This window comes from Stegostoma tigrinum, chromosome 27 (genome assembly GCF_030684315.1).
Source record: "Stegostoma tigrinum isolate sSteTig4 chromosome 27, sSteTig4.hap1, whole genome shotgun sequence".
Classification (NCBI taxonomy): Eukaryota; Metazoa; Chordata; class Chondrichthyes; order Orectolobiformes; family Stegostomatidae; genus Stegostoma; species Stegostoma tigrinum.
In genome coordinates this window covers 24,607,225-24,619,789 of record NC_081380.1, presented here as the reverse complement: position 1 = coordinate 24,619,789, position 12,565 = coordinate 24,607,225, and the positions used below count along the sequence as shown (strand labels likewise).

The 12,565-nt window shown below is 39.8% G+C and overlaps 1 protein-coding gene across 2 annotated transcripts in view; it reads right to left on the bottom strand.

The window, feature by feature from the left end:
- Window positions 1-12,565, bottom strand: part of rilp (Rab interacting lysosomal protein) — a 44,376-nt gene that overhangs the window by 17,775 nt on the left and 14,036 nt on the right. For both annotated transcript variants that reach the window (XM_048557046.2, XM_048557047.2), the window contains exons 2-6: window positions 11,281-11,404; window positions 9,251-9,372; window positions 5,176-5,373; window positions 4,514-4,680; window positions 4,093-4,215 (exon numbers count right to left, since the gene is read on the bottom strand). In XM_048557046.2, coding sequence (XP_048413003.1) covers window positions 4,093-4,215; window positions 4,514-4,680; window positions 5,176-5,373; window positions 9,251-9,372; window positions 11,281-11,404 — 734 coding nt within the window. The remainder of the gene's footprint in view (window positions 1-4,092; window positions 4,216-4,513; window positions 4,681-5,175; window positions 5,374-9,250; window positions 9,373-11,280; window positions 11,405-12,565) is intronic.

Here is a 12,565-nt window from a genome sequence, read left to right as displayed (position 1 = left end):
ACCCTCAGCCACTTCCCCAAAAGCACAATTCTTCCGAAATCATCTAAACGAGTGCAGAAGATAGAGGGATTTTAAGTGCCTATTAGGTCTTTTGCAATAATTTTAAAGAGTGTAACACCAGAGGTTCACAAAAAGCTTGACCACACACCTGTCCCCAAATTGACTGAATGAATCCATCCACCACCTTAAAACATTCTGTCCCTCAGATACCACTGCATATTGGACACAGTGTGAAACATCTACAAGATCCATTGAAGCAACTCACCAAGTCTTCTTCACCAGAAATCTTTCATACCAGTGACCTCCTGTACCTAAAAGAAAGGTGCATGGGAACACAGAGCTGCTGGTTCCCTCCTAGTCATTCACTGCTCAAAACAACTGTGCTACAGTCACTCCTTCATTGTCATTGGGCCAAAATCCTGCTATTCCTGTCCTAACAAACTGCTGCAGGACAGTGCTAAGGAGGCAACTCACTGCCACTTTCTCAATGGCAGTTAACAGATGGACAGTGAATACGGGCATTGCTAGCAATGCCCATATAGCATACACAAATCATAAATTTCTATCCCATGTTTCAGAAGCAAGAATGGTTTGATGCAAGTACATCAACGAGCACGGTTTTTAAAAACTTCAAATCTCTTGTCTAACTGTACAGTGTAACCAGGAAATAATTACTTTCATTTCAGTGTTAAAATCAGGCTGCTCACAGATAGGCATAGAATACAGCAACAGGGAGTAGGCCATTTGGCCCATCAAACCAATTCTGAAATTCAATATGATCACGGTTCATCATCCAAACGTATACCCTTTCCCCAATTTCATCCCGTATCCTTTGCTTTAGTTAGTCCTGAAGAACTATATCAGCACCTTTTCTGAGAATCTTCAAGTATTTTGGGCACTTTTTGTCAGAGAATTCCACAGGCTCATCATTCTCTGAAGAAATTCCTCATCATCTCAGTCCTAAAAGGCCGACCCCCCCCTTAACCTCAGACTAGGGTACAGAAAAGATTTACTAGGATGTTGCCCGGAACGGAGGGCATTAGCTAGGAGGAGAGGTTGGAGACACTTGGGTCATTCTCACTGGAAGGATGGAGGCTGAGGGGCGACCTGATAGAGATCAACAAGATTATGAAGGGCATGGACTGAGTGGACAGGCAGCAGCTTTTTCCCCAGGGTGGAAGAGTCAGTTACCAGGGGCAAGGTTTAAAGGCGATGTACGAGGCAGGGTTTTTTTTTAAAAAGAAAAAAGAGAGGGTGGTGGGTGCCTGGAACTCGCTGCCGGGGGAGGTAGTGAAAGCAGATACTATAGTGACTTTTAAAGGCATCTTGACAAATACGTTAGAAGAATGGGAATAGAGGGATATGGTCCCCGGAAGGATAGAGGGTTTTTATTGTGATGGGCAACATGTTGGTGCAGGCTTGGAAGGCCAAAGGGCCTGCTCCTCTACTGTAATCTTCTTTGTTGTTTGTTCCGAATTCTGGTTCTGGACTCTCCAGTCACCAGGAACATCCTTTCTGCATCTACCGGCATCTAATCCGATCCGAATTTTTGTAGTTTTCTAAGAGATAGCCCTCTCACGCTTCTAGACTCCAGTAAATATATTCCTAACTGAACCAGTCTCTCCCCATAATTGTCAGTTCCGCCATCCCAGGAATCAGTTTGGTAAACCTTCTTTCCACTCCCTCAATAGCCGTGACAGCCTTCATCAGGTAAGAAAACTACAGCCACACACAATTCTCCAGGTGTAATCTCACCAAGGCTCTGTATGATGGCAGCAAGACCTCCCTTTTCCTGTACTCAAGTCCTCTTGCTACAAACGCAAACCTACCATTTGGCTTCTTCATTGCATGCTGAACCTGTATGTTTACTTTCAGCGACCTATGTCTGAAGCCAGCCACATCTCGCTGCAATTCTCTTATCCTCAATCTGTCACCATTCAGATCGTGATCTGCCTGTATGGTACATTACCAAAGAAGGCAACCTTACATTTATTCCCACCAATTGATACAATTGGAGACGGGCTAAATCAACCAGCACCAGATTGCTATTCAAATATAGAATTTAAAAAAGGGTTTAAAATCAAAACGGATTTCAAAACTGCATTCCAAAATACTGTCTAATTGTGGTGTTTCACGAGTGAATCCAAGCTGCAGGAATACAATTAAAGTTGAGCTGAAATTGAAGCATAAGATTAAAAAAAAACCAAAACTGCCACAAAGCAGTGAAATTTGATTGAAGCAGAAACCTAGCCATTTTCTTCCACACCCTTCAGAGGCCCCACCTCCCCTTTGCTGGGCTGCACACTTCATGGCAGCAACCAGATAAAATATAAAAGAGAGCTCCAGGTGATGACAAACATCAGGCTATTTCTGCTTTCCTTTCCCCCTTCAAGGAAAACTCAAATCACCAAAAACACTTGTACTTCTGCAAAATAAAACATCCGAAAGCCGCACACATGGAATGCCAGAAATTTTCCACTTGCCACACATCATCATCTTGGAATTAGTTATTTGTGGAAGTTAGAGTTGCCATGAAAGATAACAGACAGACAATCTGTTATCATTATCAGGATATGAAAATTACAAAAACAAAAAAAATCGCACTCTCAACTGTAACAACGCGAAGCAGTTGGGAGACAAGAGTTAAAGCTTTCAGTACTTGATTTGTTCCCCAATTCTCAGCTCAAGCACCAGATGGAGCACCTCTCCAGCTTATGTTAATGAAAAGAGGAATAGTTGGGGTGTTATTTTAGTTCTTCCTGCAGGTATAAACAATGGCAACTTTTTGCCAAATCATGAAAAAAAAAGGTGCACCTACGTGAACAGCTCCAAATGTAGTCTTCTAGCAGCGAGTCCAAAACTGGGGGCCATTAATAAAATCAATTAATTCAGATCAAACTTCTTTAGTGTGGAGCAAACAAAGACCTCAAGTGTAGATGAAAGCCTTATCACTGGAACGTCACTCCAGACACCCAGGTAATGTTCTGCGACCCAGCTTCAAATCATACCACGGCAGATGGTGAAATTTGAATTCCGGAATTAAGAATGTAGTGATGGCCATGAATCTGCTGCCAGTTATCAGGAAACTACCATCATTGCCTGCTCTGTCCCATATGTGACTCCAGCCCCAGACCAGAACAATGTGGTTGACTCTTAACTGCCCTGTGCAATGAAGGACAAGCACTAAGTGCTGGCCTGGTCACCAATGCCTTCATCTCCTGAATGACGGAGAAACTCAGCAGCTGAGGCACATAGTGTCGACCAAGTAAAACACCATCATCATCAACTCTGAACGGAAACTTGTCTTTTAAAATTCCTTGTGCCTCCTTTTTCATTAATCAGCATGGTGCTGGCAGACCTTTGGTGAGGTCCGAGTGCTAAACCATTCCTCCCAGGTCTGTCGTCCTGAAGAAGCTGTAGATCAAAGCAAATGAGAGCAAGGTGGCAAGAAATTTGGTGCCAAGTTAGTTTATGTAGGGACAGACCATGGAGGATGAATGCTAGGAGAGGGCTGAATGGCCCAGTCCTGCTCCTAATTCCTATCGATGTTTGAATGTCAGCAGCAAATGTCTCACGACAAAAGTCGCAAGTCACCAGAGGGAACACAGGCTTCAGCTTTCCACACTTTAGTGGCAGTACGCAGCCCAAGAAATGGAAAGAACTACTCTTAAAAGTAATATGAGAGTAAAAAAAAAAAAATCCATCTAGCTGCCTCGTTTAGAAAGACTGAAAATAACCATTCCTACTAAAGAGCTGGTCCATCTAGACAGACTCTTGTGAATGGGTTATGGAGTGGGTGCTGTGGGAGAGGACATTTTCTGGTTGGGAAAAATGGGAACCAAAGTGAGAGACACTTTCAGCCATCACCACCCCAACAGCAGCTACTGAAGAAAAACGTCATTGCTGGATAGGAGGTAGAGAGAGGGTGGCGATCAAGACTATCACAACTGTCAAGAGGAAAGCAAATTCGCACAAATGCGAGGCAAGTGTTAAAAGCAAGATCAGGCTTTGAAATGACAAAATGGAGCAGAATTGGTGCAAAGTATCAGATGTATGTATCTTCTGATGATCTTTCCAAATTAAAGCGCTCACCTGCTGCACATGTTTTCTTGTATTCCCAACATTTTGGCCTTCACCTTTTTCCTCTGCTTTTTAATTGCTGTCTTGATTGCTTCCATGAAAATTGCCGGACACTTCTCATCATTGAGAATCTCTCTGCAACGTCAAAACAGATCTATGTCGCTGACATAAAACATTCATTTCAATTGTTCTGCATCTCAACAAAGTAGAAAAAGCTAAAACTGCATCTGCATTAAGCTTTACACACCAATGAGGGTGCTGGACTTTAGACTGTATTCTGTCCAAATATATAGATGGAATGATTTTGAAATCCATCTTTGTGAGCTAGGAGCTGCTGGGGAAGAGCATGGAAATCAATACACATGTGCCCGGGATACTATACCAAAACATAGATCCCACAAGCCTTTCCCCACAGAACCCAATATTCACTGACCTCTGATAGTAAGCTAGTTCCTCCTGCACCAGGAACAAATTTGCCTTTAGCTCATTGCGCTCATGCAGAATCTGTCGCATTTCTTGTTTTGTGAAGTAAGGCCGTTCTGGATCATTCACATCAATGATTATTTTATCGGCCATGTTGATTGTTGATGCATCCGTGATCTTTTAAAAATAAGAGAATATAGACATGCTCAATGTCTGCACAACTAATCCAGCTACAACTAACCTAAAAGAGAACAAGTTTAACTTTGTATTTCAGATGGAGTATTCACTTCTCTGAAAATCTTTCAAGCATACAGACTAGGAACCAAGAAAAGCATTTGGCCCATCCAAATCCTCCACTGATTAGAATTTCACGTCTCCCTTATGTATCAAGGGATGTGTTCCAATTTCCTTTAAAAGTCACTGGTACCAAGCAGTCTGCCAGTGTCAAGACATTTGGCTTTTTCAATTGTGCAAGTAGTGAGTCTGAAGTAGTCATCTGACCACTCCACCCCTCTCAATATTTGGAGACTAAAGCATTTTCCCCACCCACCTATTACATGACATTCTGGGGAAGCTATTTTAAAATCAGTCTCAGAAGTGGAAACTTGAACCCAGACAAATATTCAGACTTATTAGAAAAGGGAAGAGAGCTATTACCAGCGATTAAAATACCTTTTTGCCATTACTGCTTTCTGCCTGAACCTCAGCCAGGTTGGACTGCAGTCGATTTATTTCCTTCTCCTTTTCCTGTACTGTGACTTCCAATTCTGCCTTCTTCTCCAACACATTTCTCAATTGGGTCTGGACGACATTTATTTTATGCCGCAAATCATCGTTTACCTTCAGAACTCGATCCAGCTGCTGTTGAAGCTAGAACAAAATAATTTGTTCAATCAAATCAGATAGATTCGCTTTCTGTCAGTGCATTTTGCTCAAGACAAAAGAAAACAAAAAAATGCAGAGTTATAAATAAATACACACTTCTACGCAATATTTAATTGAAATTCTGCATGGTGACTCTCCCACTCTGCAGAGCTGCAAACGCAATAAAACTTATGTACCCAAGAATACATCCAGTATCTAAACTGCCACATTGAGTTAAACCAGCCTCGCTTCCAAAGCTTTTAAAAAACTACTCAGAGCATTCAAATCAAAAAGGAAAATCTTTCTTGTAACGTCCCTATGAGTCTTCTCCTGGCCCGTTTGCAGTAGTGTCAAGATTATGCTTTAATTCCTTCAGCATCCGTAACAACTTTGGGCGTTTGGTGACATTATCTAATGACAGCTAGCTTATAGTTTGGCATCTCACACAAACATTGTTTTATCTTTAAAAAGGTAAAGGTAGTATTACCAAAAAGACAAATAACTTCTGATCAGTCGTGCCAAAAACAAAATCAGCTGTTCACACACTTTCCCAGTTATTAAACGTAAGCACAGTAAATCAAGCAATAGATCACATACATGGCAAGTTTACATTTAACCCCATCCCCCTCTCTGAAGAAGGGTCTAGGCCCAAAACGTCAGCTTTAGTGCTCCTGAGATGCTGCTGGGCCTGCTGTGTTCATCCAGCCTCACGTTTTATTATCTTACATTTGCCACATCTGCTTCGAGCATTTCCAAAGCAAGTCACTTGCCCATATCATTCAAAACCGAGCCAGATTCTCAATCGCCAGACATCCACCCACACATGGGCACTTTCTCAGCAAAGGGGATGATCTAATTTGTTCCTTCCAACCCATTCCTTGGACTCCTAATGATATATACCCAAATGCACTTCAGGTGACGCAGTAATTATGCCCTATCTCTGGGTCAAAAGGACCAAGTTCAAGTCCCTACTGCACCAGAAGTGTCACTGAACAGATTGATTTAAATCAACGTGTCAAAGATGCCTGTACTTGTGTTTAAAAGCACCAACATTAAAAAACATTGAGATTGAGCTATAATCTTGTAACTTAGTACAATAAAACAGTTTAAGTATAAAGTTGGTTCATAGGATTGAAACCTGCAGAAATTATAGTATGTTTTTGAAAAGCAACATTAGCACTGGTCCTCAGAGCTCAAGTGCAAAGTAGACATATTCTGACATCTTCCAGAGTATCTTTTATATTGTGCAATCACTTACAGAACTATGCACATGACAACCAGATATTGCTTTCCTTGTATTCCATAAAATCAGATTAAAATTGTAAAAATCACTGCAGCAGGGAACCTATTAATAGGATTAACATCTCAACGGATCAGTTTGTGGTGCAGGAACAATAACAATTATTTTGGTCCACTTGGCTGGTCTTGGTTGGTCTTTCCTTTCAGAGGCAGCACTAACTCAATGATCCACTGCCAGCATTTATCAATATTTCAGCAGAGACGTTAAACTCAGGTCCAAATAAGGCTAATGCATAAAAACTATAGTGCTTTTTTTAAAAAGAGATAAGTTCTCCCCCTTTGTTCTGTCCAATATTTGCCCTTCAAATCAACAGCTCAATCAATCAGATTATCTGGTCATTGTCTGCTGCATTTCACTACTTTGCAACAGTGACTACTCAAAATACAATGTTTTTGGGGGGCGGGGTGTAGGGGAACAGGGGGAGTATTTTAAAATGTTCCAACATGAAAGTCACTGCAAAGAGACTTGCTTTTATGCAATGTGATTAGATAATATGAATTTGATTTAACTGGTTATGCATGGAGGAATTCCAAAACATCTAAAACAGCACAAAGAGTAAGATGGGAAATACTAAAACTTGTTCAGTAAAGTATAAAATGCAGATTTGAGATTTAGCTCATCCTGTGCCATTGTTTCATTAATGGACCCGAAAGTTATGTCACATCACAGCGTCTCACTCACTCCCCAGACACCTCAAATGTCAGTCATTTTCACTCCCTCACCTAACCTTTTTGATATAGGATTAAAAAATAAAAATGGTTAAAAAGAATATTTTAGCAGTCAGCTGTATTTGTCACTGTGCAAACCAACAAAACAGCAAAAGAGAATGCCCTTGGAACGAAGGACACACTGCAGAAGTTTTAGTTATTATAATGTGGAAACTGGTCAAGATTTTCCATTGTTTGTCACTATTACGTGGCTGTTTCCAAATCCTGGGTGGTCCTTTGAGCTGTACACCCACACTATAACAGAACAAAAGGGTGAGGGGCAAAGATGTAGTAAACTTAAAATGTCTCAAGTATTCTATCACAATGGAAACATGCGCTGTGAATAGGATTCTCGGAGACCTCAAAACAATTAGGTGACAGAATAATATGCCCCAGTAGTATTATATCTATGGTTTTCTGTCAGATTACTATTTCTGGCCGAACTGGTAGCTCAAAAATTATAGTTTGCTCACAACTTGGTGACACAGCTTCCTCAAGATGTCAATTATTGTGTGTGTGTCACCAACCCTTTATAACTCAAGTATTTTGAGGTGGAGGAGGGCACATGAAATCTAGTGAAGCTTTTCATTAAAATAGTGAAATTATTGCTACAAGATAAGGAAACTGAACAGCGCTTACAAAGAACTAGTTCTGAAGTGTCCCTGAACAGATACATGAAAGTATTAGAATAAAAAGCAAAATACTGTGAATGCTAAAAATCTGAAACAGAGCACAGGGCAAACTCAGCAGATCTGGCAGCATCTCTGGAGAGAAATAAACAGTTAATTGTCAAATATGACTGCAGTCCAACTGAAGATTCGTACCAGAATCAAAGCATCAAAATCTGTTGAACCAGATTTTTGTGCTTGTTGCAAGAAAGCACTATATTCTGTATTTGCTCATCAGGAGTACCATTTTAAAAAAAAAAATCAGACTCCGTGTTTAAAGTCTTTTCAACTACCTGAAGTAAAGGCTGTCATGCAATTGGAGATTTCTTTTATACATAATGTCATATTCTAGAAGGGATCATTGGCTTTAGTAGCATAAACTAATCATTTCACTTATCTATTTACAATACAAGCTGAACTAATCACTTCAGAATTTTAAGTTACTTATCTGCCCTTAACAATTTAGCTACATTTGATTGATTTGGAGTGCAAATGGTTTTAGAAGCACACTGTTCCTTTGTATTTAAGTAATCCAAACCATTGCAATCAAACAATAAGACATACTAACAATGAAGCACAAAACTCCATTGTATTTCGTTATTTACACACCACAGCATTTGTCACAAAAGGTAATAAGGGCCACAAATAAAAACATCTTCACATCCACAGTTTGGCAACGTTTCATTTACTGACAGAGAAAAAGAATGTAAACTGGTAAAATGCACACATGGGGTAAATGTCAGCAGTTATGCTTCTGCATAATTTCCCCATACTTCACTGCTTTTTCCCCAGTGTCAAATATCATCCTTAAAAGCCACGTCTAACTTTTAATTGTTCTTCCAATTCTTTTCTTAATTGGCTTGGCATTCATTTTAATATTTCTGTTGACCGATTTTCTACACTGTACAGCATTATTCAGTACAAACAACTTCTTAAACTTATTTGTGCTATAGCAACAAAGAGAGTGATGAACAGTTTTCAAAAAGGTGGTAAACAATTCAGAAGTGAACAGAAAACCTTGTAATCTGATGATCCAAAGATATTTTTACAAAAACTTCCAACAGGAGATGGATAGACACAATTGAATTTTATGTTCTTTACAAAAAGATTTTCTTGTAGTTAATTGCAACTTCTACTTTACAATTTTTCACTAAAACTAAAGAACCTTAAGTAAAAACCGACCCACAGCAGCAAGGTTTGTTACTTACTGCATCAACATCTTCATTCTTGCAATAGATCTCATGGCCTTTGGCTCGGATCTCATCTCGCTGTTGATCAACCACTTCTTTCAATTTTAGCATTACTTCCCGTTCCTTCTTGGAAAGGCTGTCTGATAAAAGATAGGACATCAATGCACCTGCTCTTGGATCAAAACATTAGAATGCCAATGAATTTACGCTAAATAGTATCCTGCAGGGTTTGCAAAAGTAGGTCAGATCTTTAAATGCACAAAATGCAATCCCACTCAAGTCATGGAAGAATACATTGATAGAGTAGGTGGCAGATTATAAAACCATAATTACTCACAAATCAATAAGTTTTGAATTTGCCTCACCAAATCCCACCACATGAAGGCAAGCCATGTTCTGAACAAAGTTCTTCCCTCAGATGTTGTTAAAAATCAGTTTAAAATTATGCCACCAGTTTAAGTGCCCTGCCAGTATCATAAGCTCAAAATCAGCTGTCTAGCTTTTGGCTATCTGTCCTTTACTGAGCAACAGAGGGCACAATACAACTGCCTTAGGAATGTGTTATCAGGGGCATAGTGGCTACAATGTTACAGCTTACAACTCAAATCTGGGAAACCGGAGTTTGAATTCCAGTCATTCACAGTCAGACTCTTCTGTCTGCTCTCTGGAGCTTGCCAGACAACACAATTGACACAAGATAGATAGAACAGGGGTGGGGAGGAAGCGAGTGTTCCTTCATGGCTCAAGGACACTTCCTGACACAGAAAAGCAACAACGGCCACAACAACAACAACACTTAGTACTTCTACTGAAATCTACTGGTAGGATGGACTTTACCCCCTACCATTGGACAAAAAAGGTAGGTGCCATCTTGGAATGGACCAAAAAGAACAATAATATTTAAATCTAAGAGATATTATCATGATGAATTCCTGACCAACACAACAACATGCCAAAAATCAAAGTGTGCAGATGTTAAATACAGGGTCACTGAACTCAGCGTCGCTTCAAGAAATAAAAAGATGAAAAGCAGTTCACTAAAGAAAACGCATCAATCTCACACAGCAGCAATTGCTTAATAGGGCTCGAGTGAATTGTTAAAAACGTTGGTTGTAAGGTTAGGCAGGCAAAGTGCAGAACTACTTGAGCAGAAAAAACTAAGTACAAAAAGCTCTATTTCTCTCTCCAGGCATCAGCTGACCTGCTAAGTTTCTCCAGCATTGTGCACGTACATAACCAGTAAAATTGAGGAACATGGACCTCACTTTGTATAATTCTTGTCATCAGACTTCATTATTGTGAGAAGTTACAAAAAGAGAGGTTATTGCAGGTGTGAATGGGATAAGACAAGATTTAGAAACGTTACATTTAACAACTGAAAATGAAGAAGGAACCTCTTCAGGAAGATAATGTTTTAAACAACTTCAAAATATGTTCAGACAATATAGGATATTAACCAAGGATCTAAAAGCTGGTCAGAATGGGCCATTTTTAAAATCATTCAGCAGAGCCAACATCTGCTACCCTTTATCACTGACCTCAAGTGGTGTCCTAGAGGATTTCAGGAGGACACTTTAGAGTCAACTAGATTGCTGTTAATCTGGAGTCCTATTTTCCAGGCTAAGTATGAATGGCAAAGTTCCTAAGGACATTAATAAACCAATGACAGTTTCAAAATCACAAATATAGAGACTAACTTTAAGTTCCAAATTTATGAATTATAATAAAATTTCAAGCCTGGTCACCAGGGCATTACCCTGGGCCTCTCAGGATTATTAGTCCAGTGAAATTATCACTGCGCTGCCATCTTCCGACAACTGTTACTATTTTAAATTGATAAAATGGCATAACGTGTTATGGAGTGGCAGGAATGAAAGTGAAGGCTACAATAAGTTCCATGGGAGCACTGCACATGCTATTTTGAAGGCCTCTGGCTTCTGCAGCATTATGGAGGGAAATTTTACATTCACAGAAAATCCTTTACAAACTCAGCTTGCTTGCAATAGGATGCAGATGCAGGGGTTCGTGTAACCAGTGATCGGATTTACCTTCCTGAGACTGAATCTCAACCAACTGGTTAACAAGACGCTGGTTTTCATCTGTCAGTTGGGAAATCTGCTTCTGTAGTTCCTGGATTGGTTTATGCCATATGTTCGTTTTATGTTCCAGATCCTGAAACACAGAACAGGAATGAAGTATACTACAGTACAATACTGCAATATTGGAGACAATAACGATATGTTAGCATTCTAACTTAATTCTGGCACAAAAAAACTGAAGATAATCCCAGATACAAGATTTTTGGGCGTGTCAGAAAGACCACATTGAACTCTGGGCTACTCTCAGAATTACTCATGATTTGGGAGCATGCCACTTTTCATTTATCACCCTTACCCAACATTATGGGAATCACAAGGACTGTAATTGTTCAAGAAAAGACTGTCATCTTAAGGAATGCAGGTGATAGATGTAAATAACCCATGTTGCCAGACCAATAGTAATCACATCAATAAAGATCATAACTGAATCTCTACTGAACACAGGGTTGAAACACAATCATACACCATACAAGAAAGAAAAAAAAGGGACACAAAATAGGAAACATGTTCATGTTGGTACAATGAATACAGTGCTGAGGTTGTCACTGTGTGCACGTATGTGTCTGTCACTGTAATGGTAGCATTTCCAAACTGAAGTCCAGGGCAGCTGGCTTCAGATCCCACTAAACTGCCCGTAAAACTCATTCCAAATTCTAGCCGTTACTATTGGCACTACACAGGTTTCCGATTTCTGGAGGGAGTGTAGGAGTAAGTGCCCCTTCTATTTTCCATAGGCATGTGTAGGCGTTTACTTATATTTACAAAGGTAAAGCAAGATAAATCATATAAAAAGGACTGGAATCAACATTTGTTTCTATATGTTAGCTGGTGTACAGGGATACTCCTGATGGGCACATAATGCCCTGTTTCCATGCAACAAAAAAAAATAATATTCTGATTTCTTCCTCCTGAAGAACAGGAACCTAGCCAGAAATGTTGAAAAACAGATGAGTTTTTGCAGGTACCGAGAAAAGGAAGTGTAAATAAAGTGACAGCTGACATGCTAGGGAGGGAAAGACAAGAAAAGCATATTTTGGGACACTGGGTGACAAAAGATATGGAAGTTCCGTCTAACAACAACAACAACAAAACAAAAGCAAATGTCAGGTTTAGGAAACTAAAATTAGATAAGACCCTTCAGAAATATAAAGGAAGGGCATGAAAGAACTTAAACAAGGAATTAAGAAAGCTAAGAAGAGGCCATGAAATGTCCTTGGCAAGTAAGATTAAGGAG